This window comes from Podarcis bocagei (assembly GCF_964188305.1).
Source record: "Podarcis bocagei genome assembly, chromosome: 1".
In the NCBI taxonomy this organism is placed as follows: domain Eukaryota; kingdom Metazoa; phylum Chordata; class Lepidosauria; order Squamata; family Lacertidae; genus Podarcis; species Podarcis bocagei.
This window is the reverse complement of record NC_138125.1, coordinates 52,551,893-52,568,310: the sequence shown is the minus strand read 5'-3', so window position 1 is coordinate 52,568,310 and position 16,418 is coordinate 52,551,893. Positions and strand designations below refer to the sequence as shown.

Here is a 16,418-nt window from a genome sequence, read left to right as displayed (position 1 = left end):
TGCCCAGGGGGAGTCTGTGTGTCTATGTGTAAATAAAAATATAAATGGCCTCATTCCGGGCTAGAAAAAGAGTGTTGCATTATTTGACTGTAAACTCCACAGTCCAAGTTTATTGCATAGATGTTCTACAAAACATGGAGCTTGTTAGTTTACTGGAGAGATTAAAAATCAGAATCTACAAACTGAACAAACCATTTAAACCATGCTGATAGCCTAGAACTTCAGCTACTTAAGATGATAACAATGCTACCACTGCTTACATTGTTTTGATCCCTTGCAATAGCTTAAGCTATTTAGGTCCAGTCAGAGCAGAGAGCTACTTAAAATCTTTAAGCTACTTGAACTGCTCTAAAGCTTTACAGCATATTTTAAATTGTGTTATGCTCTTAAGAGCATCTTAAACTTCAATGTACTCTTTAAGGCTAGGTAGTGTTGAGCCGATTTTAAGTCCCAAGAATGATCAACCCAACCTTAACACAAGGCTAACAACTTCAAAACCTTTTTTCTTTAAAAAAAACAAAACAAAAACTAGCTCAAAATAGAAGAAAATTATTTGCACAAAGCAAAGTCAATAACATTACAAACTGTAAGAGTAACCCTATACCTCAAGAGAATAATGCACACAGCTTACAGCTCCCAAGCTATTACCATGATTATATACAAACAGTAGCAAGATCTTTGAAGTAAGCTGTAATTTGAACCTTAGATGTCTTCACACACACATATACACATTCTCTATAACAGAAAGAGATAGTATAGGAAAAATCCCTCCCTTGTTACCAATCGTCCCAATTGGTAACTAAGATTTGAGTCATGTCACCAGTCACATTACGTTCATTTCCAGTTAGGGGGCTGTTTCTCTTGCCATTCTGTCTCCTACTCAATTGAGCAAACGGAGAAACTGCCTTATTCCTCTTCACCACTCAGCCACGTTGTAGAACTACAGCTCTCCTCTCATTACCAGGCTATTCCAGTTGTGTTACCCCACCTTCTAAAATTACATTACAAATCAGCATGTGCTATCTTCCAATTACACCTCCAAATTCAGGGATGACATTTTTTGGGAGTAGAGGAGGATATGGCAAAAAGCAACAGACATTAAAACTATGGGAAAGTAGGGCTATTTACTCTTTCCTTGTTATTTTTATTTAGTGTTCTTATGTGTCTTTATAGAGAAACGTGCAGAACCTAACTCTTTGCATTAAAATTTCCCTCAAAAGCTGCAAGTAAGGAACAGTCAGAGAGAAATGGAGAACCCACCAAATATACTGATTGGTTAGTAGCATCATAAACTATGTGTTTATAGCTATTGCATAAGCCACTCACATATGGCTTAGAGTGCATTTGAGTCCTATTTCCACAGTGGTGATGGCAGACAAGAGTTTACTTTTCTGCCACCATTTCATCTGCACAGTGCCTTCCAGAGGAGCTACTCCAAAAGGCAAAAGACCTGTTACAATCTGACCTTCGGAGGGAAATAGTAACGTCCTAAGCTGCTTGTTGTGACCAATATGCAAAGCTCCTTGTGGATAAAACAATTTCATTCGCTCAGACAGACTCCACATTAATTACAGAATTGCTTTTGGGTGTTCAAACTGTCTCCGACTGACATGTTCATATGGATTTATTTTGGTAACCTTTTGCAGCCTGAGAGGTAAAAGTGACCACTTGCATACTTGATCCTTGCTCATTCTGGCTCATTAGACTGGCTGAGGTTGGGAGCAGGAGAGACTCTGAATGACCGAGGTTCTTAATGCTCCATTGAAAGAGGGGTCTATTCATGTGGCGCAGAAAGCAAAGGCTGATCCAACTACTTATCAGTCGCAAATATGTCATTTTGGGAAGAGATATTCAAGCAAGATGTCATTTTCTTTTATATGTATCCATCCTCCATCTCTTGCTTCAATTTCATCGTTTATTTTTGTATATTCACTTTCTTGGTCTTCTGGCCCTCTGTTAGCCTTTACATCTTATTTCTAATTCTGTTTTCAAATGTTCTTGCCTTTTTGCTTACTATTCCTTATTTAAAGCATACATTACCACCTGATTTTTGGTGAATTGAATCTTTTCCCTTACCTGTTTACTAATGTATGACTAAGATGCTATTGTATTAACTTTGGCATTTTCTTTCCAGTCTATTTTGTTTCTGCCAAGGGCCTATTTGCATAGGTTATATCCTCTAATGCAGGGGTGGATAAGTGGCGACCCTCCAGATAATTGTTGAGCTACAACTCCCAGCAACTGGACAACAATGGTCAGGGATGGCAGGAGCTGTAGTCCTGCAACACTCACAGGGCTAAAGGTTCCTTACCCTTGCTCTAATGTCATCTTTTTAAAAAAGTTTTCTAGGTATTCAGTGAACAACATTACAACACCAACGTTCAGCTGCTCACAATTTAGAATATTAAAAATGTGAGTCATTAATGCCCTCTCCAGGCATCCATCTTGTTAGGGGGGAAAGGGGGCTAGCTCTGTCCCCCTGTTGCCATGCTGTAACTCTCCTGTCCACATAGAGGCTCCCAGCTTCAGAAGTTCACCCTCCAACTTGTGGAGGGTGATGAAATAGTAATGAGGAAAGCATTAATGCATTCATCCCTGCTACCCCCCCCACCTGCCACTCACATGTTTACTTTAAAAAAAAAAAACCTAAAGAGGGTTTGAGTTTTTTAGAAATTATTGTGAATTTGCCACAAGTGAATAGGCATTACACATTTTATTACCTAAGAAAAAAGAGTTTTGAAAGCTGTTTTGTGTGACTTCATAGTATCTTGGGATAGATGCCTGTAAAAAATGGTCAATATATGCTCCAGATGTGTCCTTTGAATAAACTAACACAGTTTATCTGTACCATCAGAGGAGAAATCCTGGGAGGCTGGGATTTGGACAGCTTGAGAAACCCAGACTGCAGGAACGTGCCACTTTCTGACAGCAGTAACAAAAGAGCTACTGAGAAAAGAAAGGAAAGAACTACATAGAAGGACTTCAGCTTGCCAAGGTGAAATAAGCATATTCTAAATACGTTAGGGAAAAGGTGAGTTAATAAGAACGTCCATTCATTGGTGAAGAAAAGGGAAAATGACTCAGGTGGCTTTATTTAGCAAAAACAAAAAAGCTAGAGCATCTTGCACAATAAAGGGAAGAATTTTAATGACAAGAGTTATCATCAAAAGGAGGTAATCAAATAAACCAAACTTGTATTTGATAGTAAGTACACAACACAAAGGGGTATTAATAAAGCTGGTAAATGAAATGCATTGGATTTACCTATTGATTCTGTCATTATATAAAACTGGAGTGATATTCAGAACCACGTATGAATAATAACTCCATAAGGAAATAGCAGACAGAATTTGTCAACTGGCAGTCTCCTGGATCTTTTTAAAAAAGTAACCAAATAAGAGAAAAATAGATCCATTAACATCTAAAAGGAGAATGAATAACCAGAAAGATTTATATGTTTGTTTTGTTTATTTATTTGGATATATGGATATGAAAGTAAAAAAAGGTAAAGGGACCCCTAACCATTAGGTCCAGTCGTGGCTGACTCTGGAGTTGCGGCGCTCATCTCGTTTTATTGGCCGAGGGAGCCGGCGTACAGCTTCCGGGTCATGTGGCCAGCATGACTAAGCAGCTTCTGGCGAACCAGAGCAGTGCACGGAAACGCCGTTTACCTTCCCGCTGGGGCGGTACCTATTTATCTACTTGCACTTTGACGTGCTTTCGAACTGCTAGGTTGGCAGGAACAGGGACCGAGCAACGGGAGCTCACCATGTCATGGGGATTCAACCCGCCGACCTTCTGATCAGCAAGTCCTAGGCTCTGTGGTTTAACCCACAGCGCCACTCGCGTCCCTTAGATATGAAAGTAGTGATATGTTAATATTATTACTATAAACTACCAAGTGCCAAATATACTCAGAAAAGTCCTTGGCATACTCAGAGAAAGCTGCTCAATATGTAACTATTGTATGTGAATGCTCTTCAGCACACTGAAATGATTTAAGATCCACAAAGACTCCAGGGTTTTATATTCAACATGACAAGCAGACTGGACTGCTAAGTTGCCCATTTACCTCTACATTGAAAATATCTGAGCTGTCTAGCTACAAGCAAGGAGCATCACATTAGTCAATGCTTTAACATATCCCAGGGGTACAGAAAGCAGCAAGCAAAATAATTCACATACACACTGTACAAGAAGCTTGCAGCTATTAAATAAGCTGATCCTAAATCCATAAACATGTAGGAAAGATACCACAGGAATGCAAAGGCAAAATTTCCTTCTGTTAAATGCCTGTGTCCACTTTAATAAAAGTAAGTATGCCACAAAATTATCCCATTTTGTGTTCTGTCAGCAAAGACAAACATACTAATGCTTGGTCCAACCTTCTATTGCCATGGTAACTTTGAAAATAAGGATTCAATCTATGGGATCTCTAAGCAATTTGTTGGGTCGGATGGCTAACCTATCTCAGCTAAGAATGAGACCACTACAGAACCTCCATCTAGCCTTCAACAGTCACCTTGGCCAAGAATGATTACACTTAAAAGGTAAACAATGCATCAGGGTCTCTAATGACTGAAAAGGCTGGCAGGTAAATGGTGTTAGCCACCAGACACACATGACAGATAGATACATTGGGGCTATATACCCAAAACTAGGTGAAAAATAAGCTGCCCTCACACAATGATGTGTGGTTGTGAAGAAATGAAGTGGCACAGAAAAGCAATCTCAGGATCATAGTATAATTGTATTTTAAATTACATTTTTTACATTTGTGCTTATGATAATTCTGTATTCTATATCATGCATATTAATATAATGTTTAGAGCACTGACACCAGCCCATAAATTAGGATTATTCTTTTCAGCTTAGTCAACGCATGGGGGAAATCCAATCTTTGGCTGAAAACTTTACAAACTTGAAATAAATAATGGTTATTTCTCTCTTTGGAGTCACTTCATGATAATTGGATATATTTCCTTACTGCCCTTCGGGGAACACATCTAAGTACAATTAGAGAACCATTTTTACTTACGGTAGTCTCCTGTTCACAAAACATCTTACAGATAAAAATGAAAGAGGGACCTGGTGCACAGGACAGGCAAGGGTTTGGTTTCATGAAAAGGATGAGAGCCTTGGGCATTAATTTGGGGTACACCAACCCTTGTTATTAGCTGTATATTAGCTACTTCCACAAACGAGAGGGCATTTTCTGTGGTAGCAGCCCAACTTTGGAATGAACTAAGGAGGCACCCTGCCACCAACATTTCAAATTTTTCGCTGCTATTTGCCCATGCATTTTAGATTATTGATGGTTCTGAGGAACTGCATCCTTTTATTCCATTTTTAAGCTTTTGGGGTTTTTAATCTTGTATTTTGTTGCCAGTTTTAAATTGTATCTTTATGTTGTGTGAATCTTATTCATACTTCTGTATGCTAACCTGGAGTCCTGATTAAAAAATAATGTAATTCTAAATCAATATAACCACCAAGTAGCCCACACAGCTATAAACAAACAAACTTTGATGCCACAATGTATCCTGGCCAAGATACAAATGGATTAATGAAGTTCTTTTAATCACACTCGATTCCTTTCCTTTCTCCCTCCCCCTCCCTCCCCCATGGTACTTAGAATCATAGAATCATAGAGTTGGAATAGACCACAAGGGCCATCGAGTCCAACCCCCTGCCAAGCAGGAAACACCATCAGAGCACTATATGGTTGTCAAGCCTCTGCTTAAAGACCTCCAAAGTAGGAGACTCCACCACACTCCTTGGCAGCAAATTCCACTGTCAAACAGCTCTTACTGTCAGGAAGTTCTTCCTAATGTTTAGGTGGAATCTTCTTTCTTGTAGTTTGGATCCATTGCTCCGTGTCCGCTTCTCTGGAGCAGCAGAAAACAACCTTTCTCCCTCCTCTATATGACATCCTTTTATATATTTGAACATGGCTATCATATCACCCCTTAACCTCCTCTTCTCCAGGCTAAACATGCCCAGCTCCCTTAGCCGTTCCTCATAAGGCATCGTTTCCAGGCCTTTGACCATTTTGGTTGCCCTCCTCTGGACACGTTCCAGTTTGTCAGTGTCCTTCTTGAACTGTGGTGCCCAGAACTGGACACAGTACTTCAGGTGAGGTCTGACCAGAGCAGAATACAGTGGCACTATTACTTCCCTTGATCTAGATGCTATACTCCTACTTCTTTTATATATTTAGGCTATTGGAAGAAATCAACTTCCTGTGCAATCTCATACTTTTTTCTGTTAGACATTATGACAGAGGAACCTAGATATACAGCAGACATGCGTTTAGCTTTGTTACATCGAACCATATTTATCTATTATCTGACACCATAATATTCCACGCTCCCCTTGCTAGCCAGTGATGAGAATGGATGGTGAGGAAATAAGGATTGTTGATAACAGGACACAGGGGGTAATTAAACACGTGACAGCTGTTTCCTACAGCAGCTGCATGTTTAGGATGAAGTTTGGTTTGGGTCATAGAAAGCAGACATCCACACATGAGCAACATTTGTGATTCCAGGTAAATGAATGTCAACTTTTCAAAGGTGCTATAAAAAAGTGTGTTTAATTAAGACAGCCCAAACCAAATAACGAGTAACAAGGTGACCCAAAATTTAGAGAACTTCAGACGTGTGATTTGCATTGTACTGAATACTACATACATACTGGGGCTTCTTTCCTATTAGAAGTCATATTTAAGCCCAGGGACAAAGATGTGAGAAAATATAGAAGCCTAAATGAACATTCCTCCAGTTAACTTACTCATTTACCATTTCTAAGCTGCTGCCTCTTAACAAACAAACAAGAAAAGTTAACTTCATAGCTATATTATGAGTCACCTGGGTAAGAGACGGGTACAGCATTATCAAATGCAAAAGGAAGAAAAAACAGGGAGGCTGACACAAGAGTTTTGGAACGCTATATTATACCTGATAGGTATATTATATTTGCTCAATGGTTCCTGCTTTTCATAAACTTCAAAGATTAAAGATGAAATAAGAAGTTATGGTAATTTTAAAGGAGGAAACAAACACCACAATAGTTATCAGGGGGGAAATTAATCACTGAAAGTTTTGTTATAATTGAGGATGCTGATAGAAAATTCCTATGAACTAAGGGTAAGAAGGCGCTCAGGCTCTAAACCAAGCACTTACTCCGGTCGGCAAATCACCAGGTCCCCCTTATTAGTGCCATATGCCAATCCCAAGCCTGGTTCAGGCAGCCAGCGAGCAGAATTTATGCTGACGTGTCTCCTTTGGTCAGCAGGCATTGGGTACAAGACGTTGAATACTCTCTGAAAGGGAAAAAAACACACACATTAATGCTTCAAACAGGTAACAGCAAGTTGCCAAAAGACCAAAATTATCTCAACAATTATCTCAACAAGGACAATAAACATTAAACAACCTGAATAAAAAGTTAGCCACACAGCAGTCTTTCTAGAATGGGGAAAGGGACTGCAAGATGCCGTTGGGGTAAGAAGATGGAAAGAGCTGGATCAGGTTAATGGTCAAGCATCCTCTTTCTCACAGGGGCCAACCATAAGTCAACCATGTGACGTACTACTTGCATCGGGAAGTTTTTGATGTTTGATGCTTTATTATGTTTTATATACAGTGGTACCTCGGGTTAAGTACTTGATTCATTCCGAAGGTCCGTACTTAACCTGAAACTGTTCTTAACCTGAAGCACCACTTCAGCTAATGGGGCCTCCTGCTGCTGCCGCACCGCCGGAGCACGATTTCTGTTCTCATCCTGAAGCAAAGTTCTTAACTTGAAGCACTATTTCTGGGTTAGCGGAGTCTGCAACCTGAAGCGTGTGTAACCTGAAGCATACGTAACCCGAGGTACCACTGTATACTGTAAGCCATCCAGAGTGGCTGGAGAAACCCAGCCAGATGGGTGGGGTATTATTATTATTATTAATAATAATAATAATAATAATAATAATAATAATAATAATAATAATACATGTAGGATGCAGAACTTTAGTGATGTATGCAGTTCACTACTGCACAACAATGCAGAAGTTAGAATGCACCAGCAGAACGAGGCAGCAGAGAATACAATACTGTTGGCCAGAAATAAGGAGAGGTGTTCAAGGCAATAGCATATTGCAGTATAAGTATTGTGACAGCTGATATCCAGCAGTGCTTATATCCCACTGTATCTTGATGAACCCCCTTACCACTGCTTTCCATCCACCCTCTGATCCTCTAGGAATCTCTTTTGCAATATATCTTCTACTATACCTACCATAGTGAGCTTGGTAAACATTTATTGTCTATAAAATTATAGCAACAACAATGACACATCAATAATGTTGCACACCAACAAAAGGCAACCCTACTAGAATATCAAGTGATTCTTCTCAAATGTTACTGCCAAAAGATATTCATCAGTGCTCTTTGGCCTTTTATTTTGCTCAGCAGAATAAGAGACATTCAGTGTCAATTGAGCTGCTGTCTAGTCCCTGGTGTTCTCTACAATACTTACACAATCTCAGCATATTTGCCTATTCTTTTCTTCTTTTGACTAGGTAGTGAAGAATCCTATGTATACTGATAGCATCAGTTGCCATGGAGATTATGTTATGCACTCCAATTTTAATGGGGTTATGATAGCAGAAAGGCATTTATAAGAGCAAAGCAGCACTTATTCAGAAAACAAGCATTGTTTGAAGTGTGACAGAATGAAAAGAACACACCCCATGATTATACTGCAAACCTATTTCATAAACAAACAGTTTCTCCTGGGCAATTGGCTCCTGTTAAGGAACAGCAGCTAGCAGATCTGGTTTCCAAGGCTTGCCTCCATGTCTTGCATTTGCTTTACTACACACTCACTGCCCTTGTTCACATGTCATCTAAACCATACTGAATGGATTTACTGTGATCATGCCTGTATGATCTGTGTTTATCCTCCTTGCTAGCATGAGGAAGAAGCAAATCATAATTTTCAGTTTAGTGTTAAGCCTCAACCAGAGATCATGCTTTCTCAAGTTCCCAAAGCATGATCTGTAGCTAAGGCTGGGTCTCGTCTTACTGAATTAAGTTTTTGGGAGCAAAAGAATACATAATCCCTAATTGACTGTAACACCGAGTCAGGGATCATGGCTTATTTCCTCTGCAGGCTAGTGGGAAACAGACATACAGACCAGAAGAACATTATCACAGTACAGTGGTACCTCAGGTTAAGTACTTAATTCATTCCGGAGGTCCGTTCTTAACCTGAAACTGTTCTTAACCTGAAGACCACTTTAGCTAATGGGGCCTCCTGCTGCCGCCGCACCAACGGAGCCCAATTTCTATTCTTATCCTGAAGTAAAGTTCTTAACCTGAAGCACTCTTTCTGGGTTAGTGGAGTGTGTAACCTGAAGCGTATGTAACCTGAAGCATATGTAACCCGAGGTACCACTGTACATCAATAACTGTAGTTTACTCAGATATGCAAACTGAGTGTTTGCTGCACTGTTAATTGCTGTACATCTTCCTACAATTGAAGGCCTCAGGTTTCTCAAGAACATTTATCTGGGTTCATGCTTTAGGTTAGTGGCCAACTAACATATATACACACCTACTCACAGGCTGGCATACTTAAATTTAACAACTGTGTTCCCTAACAGTTTGCACATGATTTAAAAAAAACACCAAACTGAATGAATTTCACTTGCATGCACATAAAAGTTACCAACAACTTCTTATTTGAAGATAACTTTCCTACTTTTCCCACATTACCAGCAGCATGATAGTAGCACAAACCCCACATCCCTACCCTCTTCTACCTTTTCCCCATTGTGGCTTAATACATTCTACATCAGGCTTCCTCAACCGTGGCCCTCCAGATGTTTTTGGCCTGCAACTCCTATGATCCCTAGCTAGCAGGACCAGTGGTCAGGGATGATAGGAATTGTAGTCTCAAAACATCTGGAGGGATGAGGTTGAGGAAGCCTGTTCTACATGTACAACACTCACTTTACTAATAAAGGGACCGATAACTGCAATACTTCGTAAGACTATATAGTACACTCTTGCTACACTCCTGGTCACAAAACTATACGAAGTTTGTAAGGCACTTCAGATCTCTCAACCAGATTGATTTCATAGTAAAACAGTATTGTATGGCATAATAAGCTCTTAGTGTTGCTGCTATAATGTGAAATATATGACTGAGAAGAATTATGTTCAAGTAAGGAAATTTACCTGGTGAGGGTTCATTTAGTCACACAGCAGTGCTCACCAATCTGTAGCGAATCTGTAGTGCCTGCTTTGTCATCATCTTAAAATCCATGTAACTTTGGATCAAGGTCTTGAGTATGACTTAACTGAGTGTATGAGAGTTACGGATAGTGAAACTATCCGTACGGATAGTGTACGGATAGTGAAACTGTGGCCCTCCTGATGTTGGTCTACTATGCTGATCAGCCCCAGCCAGCATGGCCAACAACCAGGGATGATGCAAGTTGCCATCCAACATCATCATCCTAAGAACCACAGATTCCCTACCCCTGCACTAGTGAGGGAGAACCATTTCCTCCTGTCCATCTAGGTTTGACTAGCAGTCATATTCCATGATGGCAGCTGAACTAGCAGTCCTGCTGGCACTAAATGCAGGCATAATAAATGCTTTCCATCTAGTAGCAGAAGTGCCTAAGATTTCAGTATCAGACCCCGTGGAGCTATAAGGGAGTTGATGGATAGAATAGCTGATGGCAAAGGCAGAAAGAAGACAACAGTGATAGATGGCAGAGGACAGTGTGACATGGTCAGTAAAAGAGAAAATGAAAGGGCAAGTAAGTTGGAAATGGAAGAGCAATTCTCCATGTGCCCTTTATGTGATAAGCTGGTTAAATTATTTCACTGATGAGTTTGAAGCTTGGAGGCCATGGACAGTTTTTTCTCTCTTGTCCACTGTGCCTCCATGCACTAGTGCTTTTTGACACAGCAGTCATAGTGTCACTAGAAATGTTTGTCTCAGATTATTCCTAATAATCATTGTTATCGCTTGCCACTTAAAGCAACATTTGAAGGCAGGCACTGAAGTCTGTGAAGAGAAAGATATAGATTCGAAAAACAAAGTGATGTTTGCAATAGAATAAGCGTTGGTCATTTCTCCTTTTCTCCTAGCTAGGGAGAAATTTCAAATGCACTGTGCACTTCAGGATAGCTAAAAGTGGAGTAATAGTTTCTTGGCTTTCCCTGAAGCTATGAAGCCAAGTATAGGTAATGGTGACCTCAAGATATTTAAGAACAAGACACCATGACTCAGCTTTTTCAAAAATAGTACTTTCTGTTTTACAAAGGCTAGAAATTTTCAGTTCTTTTCTTCATTTACTTATTCTGCTATGGACTTCTGCCCAGATGAATATATATCGCTACGTCATCAATATATGGTTGACGTATAGTCTTGCATATTGTTCTACTGAGGCCCACCTGGCTGAGAGGGGAGGATGAATGACAGCTGTAAGTACATCCTCTGCTTTTGTCATTGTAACTTTGGCCATATCTTTACCAAACTGGATTTTTGCTGTATTCTGTATTTTGACAGTTAAGCAAATTGCTGAAAGGTGTAGTTCATAAGTTGTTGTACGTACGCGGCTAAGAAAAAGGACTGTCAATATTTTCCCCCCGTAAAATGACAGTTTTTGCTAGCCTATTATAAGATTAGTGGCTGTTGGAACAATTTGCTAGAGATCAGCAGTAGCTTGGAGCAGAATCCTGTTTGGCTCAGTTCCTATTTCTATCTGAACTAGCTGCCAAACAGTCATCCATCTCCTGTCATTCAATGGCAGGATCTTCAAGATTTCTGCTGCGTTTCCTCTTTGATCTGCCCTCCACCCCCGCAATGAACACAGCCTATTGTCTAGGTTAGGTCTATCTTCTAGATTCACTTGCTTTCCAATTTTTAGTTTCAGGAATTGCTTGTGCAATTGGGCTACTGGGAGAAACAGGCAAGAAAGTGAACCAATGAGACACTCAGTTAGTCACAAGCCAAGTACATTTCCCAGTGGAAGTTACATTGTGTGACTGTTCCCCTGAAAACCAGTCCTTGTCAATTTCCTTCTAACTGCTTGCTAGTCAGTTAAAAATACCTCCTTAAATGATTATTTCCCTGCTCTTAAGAGATACCATGTGGTGCCTCCTAAAGCACCCTCAGAGACAGCTTAATGAGTGACTCAACAGTTGGCAGGTCAGCAATAAACTATGATTTTTTTAAAAGCAGGATTAAAAAAAAAAACCAACTACCAAGAGATGGCAGTGCTTTAGCTGTATTTGTTGTGCAGTATTCATCTCATGGGCCATACACATATTAGAGAATAAATGAGCACATAGCTCTATAGCATATATTCATAAAACATTCTGAGCAACTATTAGCATTCTCGGGGCTGTGCTGTTTCAGTTGTTTTGGGCAAATAATGCACCCATCCATTTTATGTTTGAAGTTGGCTTTGTCACATCTTATTGATTTTCTAAGGATTAATTTCAGACTCAAATCCACTTCATTCAAACCATGCTTCCTAAGGACAAAATGAATATACATTATATTGAAGGCTTGAATCTAGTTGTAATTTCTTATGATACCTGAGCCACTTTCTTGGGGTGCTGTAAATCCAGGACTCACTCTGGTGCTTAGGATGGTTAGCATGCCTTTAAATTTGGACATAGCCTCCTAGCCAATGATTTGTGGAGTAAGGGCATCTGTTGAACAGAGCATCTGTCTGTCCTGTCCCAGGAAGCTGCCTACTAAATTCAGCACCTCTCTCCAAAATCTTCCAGATGGACTATGATTCAACATAAACAAGCGAATAGCCACAAATACGGATACAGCTTCTTAACGCTACCTTTCTCAATATGAATTTAGTTTCATTTGACTGCATTTAATAAGATTGATTAGTATCTTGTAAATGAGTAGTACCTCCACTACAGCAAAAAATTCTACTAGAATTTCAAAAGGAATAAAGGCAAGTGTTCCTGTGAAGCCTCATTATCTGTCTTCTTTCCCTCTTTCTTGCTTTAACTTATTCATAGATTCCGCCATCACCCCACTTCTTATAAACACAAAATAAAGGGGGGAGGATTTGTTTCACTATTCTTCCTTTGCACAAATAAATTTGCTCCTTTTAAAACTCCTTTATAACAGGGTCCTTGTTGGGATTTAGAGGCTTTCTACATTGGCATGGCACATAATTTACCCCATAGGCAGGACAGTGGTGGTAAACAATGTTCAACTGGGTTTAAAAGCAGGGAATTTATTGTGCATTTCATGGTGCCAAAAAAAAGCACGTGAGAAACCATATATGAATGCTTTCCCCAGGTGTTCTTCCAATCTGAACAAGCTGTAAGCGACCGGGGCTGTGTACATTTAGGTTGCCTGAAAAATCTTCCCATTCTCCAGCACAGGGGTAGCTAACCTTTTTCAACCTGAGGGCTGCATTGACGGTCAGCCAGCCTTCCATGGCCACATGCCTTCCAGTGGTTGGTGCAGCAAATGTATATCCACATGCATATACTGTGCTCTCTTTCCTCTCTTTCTCAGATACACAGTCATCTGACAAAAGTGCACACATGGTGTTTCTAGCCTTCTCTACCCCAGTGCTAGGATGGTGGTGGCAGCTGGAAATGCTAGGGTTTTTTTTTTACTTTACACAGATCATTTTGTGCAAAGGGAACAGGCAACATCTCTCCCCACCCTAATTCTAGCACGGGTATACTACCTTCAGCTCCTTAGAGGAAAGGCAGGATATAAATATATTGAGAAATTATTTTTATTTTTATTTTAAGGGTGAGAAACATTCAGATTCTGAGACAATGCTATATGCAAGCTATTTCACAGGTGGCTAAGTGTTCATGGTGATTTCTCCCCTACTTTCTTCCTCCTGCTGTCTGCAGAGTTCTGATCAAATTACCTTAAGCTTGAGCATTTGTTGCAGCTTAGCTGTAGCAAATCCTCTTTTATTAATAGAAGAGAAAATTTTACATTCATTCCTGTTGGAAAATAAATAAATAAAAACAAACCAATTCTAAAAAATAAATTACAACACTACAGGAATAATAATTATCGTAACTAATTCTTCAGCTCACTTCTGCATTTTCTCTAAGGGAGAAAACATGGGGAAAAAACACCTATGAAAACATAGGTCATCCTTCCTATATCATCTTCCTATGCAAATATCCGACTCTCAATATTAAGCAAACAGGATATTGTGCAAGGTATAAAGCAGCAGCTCTCCAAAGGTCTTTCACAGACCTGCTATCTGACCTTATTTTCATTAACTGGAGATACAGGGAAGTGAAGCTGGGATGTTCTACATGCCAAGCATATACACTCAGGTAGTCCTATAAAATATACCATTGTATTCTAGAATAACCATGCCAGCTTGTTACTGCAAGACACAGACTTATAGTATCTTACAGGATAGCACGTTTATAATTTGGACATATGAAGCTGCCTTAGGTTAGTTTATGATAAAAGCCTTTCACACCACCCAATTGATCATGGCATGCATTTCATAGGAAGGAGTTTACTGCATCTCTTGATATGTGCCATTCTAAAATCCAATTGCTTTCAGGGCTTTAAATGTTTTTGGGATGAATTCAACACTGCACTATGTTGATCGTTCTGCAGGGCAAGCATTTCTGGGGGTTCTCCTGCCTCCTCCCAGCCTGGACTTAAATTTGTGCAATGGTGCTCCCCCACCCCCTACAATGTACATCAAAGTGGGTTCTGGGGAGTTTTAAAGAACCCACTGCCCTGGAACAGCACATTTGCCCCATCTGGCAAGATGAAATGCTTGCTCTGAGGGAACAACCGGAAGGGCTTGTTGTTGAATTCCTCCCAAATACTTTACAAATTTCTTGCCTAGCTTTTCCTGAGCTACAACTGGGGAACACCCAAGAACCACTGAGTCTTGTGATGACATTATTTCATTAAGTCAAAAGTGGGAAACAGTTGTTGGGGCAGATCCTGAGCTCTCTTTTCCTCCCTGGGCCACTTTAACTGGTGGACAGGGGTGTCCTTTTTGTCAAACGCCTGACTGTCAAGTGACTCAACTTCAAAGGAAAGGATCAGCAGCACATTCCTTTGCAGCCTGGCCTGAGTTCAAGCAGTCACTTCAAAGGAAAAAATGTTCCTTTGGTTTGATCTTAAGATAGACTTGTCTTTGGCACCAAACTTAAAAGGTGCCAAATGCAACTCCTACTTGCCAGGGAACAACTGGACATGCACATTAAGGCTCCCACACACCTGGTGTCACAGATGATTATCAGGTGTGGGGCAAGTAGGCATGGTTTGGTGAAAACAAACTCACAGGCCAAATTAGTTCCCTTGCCAGGCGAATTTGGCCTGTGGGCTGGAGGTTCCCCATTGCTGCATTAAGTTAAAATACTTTAACCTGAATTGAATCAGGACATGGTGTTTGGCCTTTCAGATAAATTCAGTTCCAACAATAGAGTACATCTTTGCCAAGATTAGCTACAAGCTTGACTTCCTATATTTATACCTCAACCCCTTTCAAAGCTTCATGCAGGTAGCAATTTAAAGCCTATTACAACACACTAAAACTCTAACCTTCCTGCAAGCTTAACCCTAGTACTGAAATCCAGCCCCAAAGAATTACATCTTACAATATTTTTGTGAAAGATGCTCAGGATTTGGGCAATTTCAAAGGGAAGGAAGCTCTGTGACTGAGTAGGGAAAGCAGAAGAAGCAAACAAGTCCAAATCCCTCTTTGCACCCTGCCCAAATATAGCAAAATATGGTCTCTCAGTTATCCCACCAACAGCCAGCACATTTCAGACCTACGTGACTTATTTCATAATTGTAGAATTTAAACCTCATAAAATACAAATAATGAATGTGCAATAGACCCAAAATCCCCCTACATGCCAAAACCAACATCTAACACATTGTGGCCCCACCAAATGATTAGCTTACCTATTCAGGCTATAGTACCATGATCAACAAGCAAACATTTGAAAAACAACCTTAATTAATATTGCGGTTTTAATACAAAACTTGAAAGTACACAGAGTTACATTCAAAACTCATCATTTAAGAAGGTATGCCAATTATCAGTTTATGCACTTTTTATTGTTGCGCTCAAAGGTGATCACTAAAAAATAAACCGCAGTTTTATTGTGTTCCCAATTGTTTGTCAGGTCTTTGATTACAAAGTGAGAGGGAAATAAATGAAGCAGGAAAAAAACATCAGAGAAACACTTGATACCATGAAATCTAGAAACGTCATTCAAACTTTCCCAGACTTGACACAGTCACAAACATGAGATTTTAATAAATGAGCCAAACAACAGAAACATAGGTCCCTAAATTTGGAACCAATTGTACTTAACTTTTTAGTTCATCATATGTACAAAGGGGAAGAGGAACAT

At 39.9% G+C, this 16,418-nt stretch overlaps 1 protein-coding gene across 3 annotated transcripts in view; it reads right to left on the bottom strand.

Annotated features, from left to right (window-relative positions):
- AMBRA1 (autophagy and beclin 1 regulator 1) overlaps window positions 1–16,418 on the bottom strand; it is a 154,025-nt gene that overhangs the window by 23,878 nt on the left and 113,729 nt on the right. For all 3 annotated transcript variants that reach the window (XM_081163623.1, XM_081163625.1, XM_081163624.1), the window contains one exon: window positions 7,185–7,324. In XM_081163623.1, the coding sequence (XP_081019749.1) occupies window positions 7,185–7,324 (140 nt within the window). The remainder of the gene's footprint in view (window positions 1–7,184; window positions 7,325–16,418) is intronic.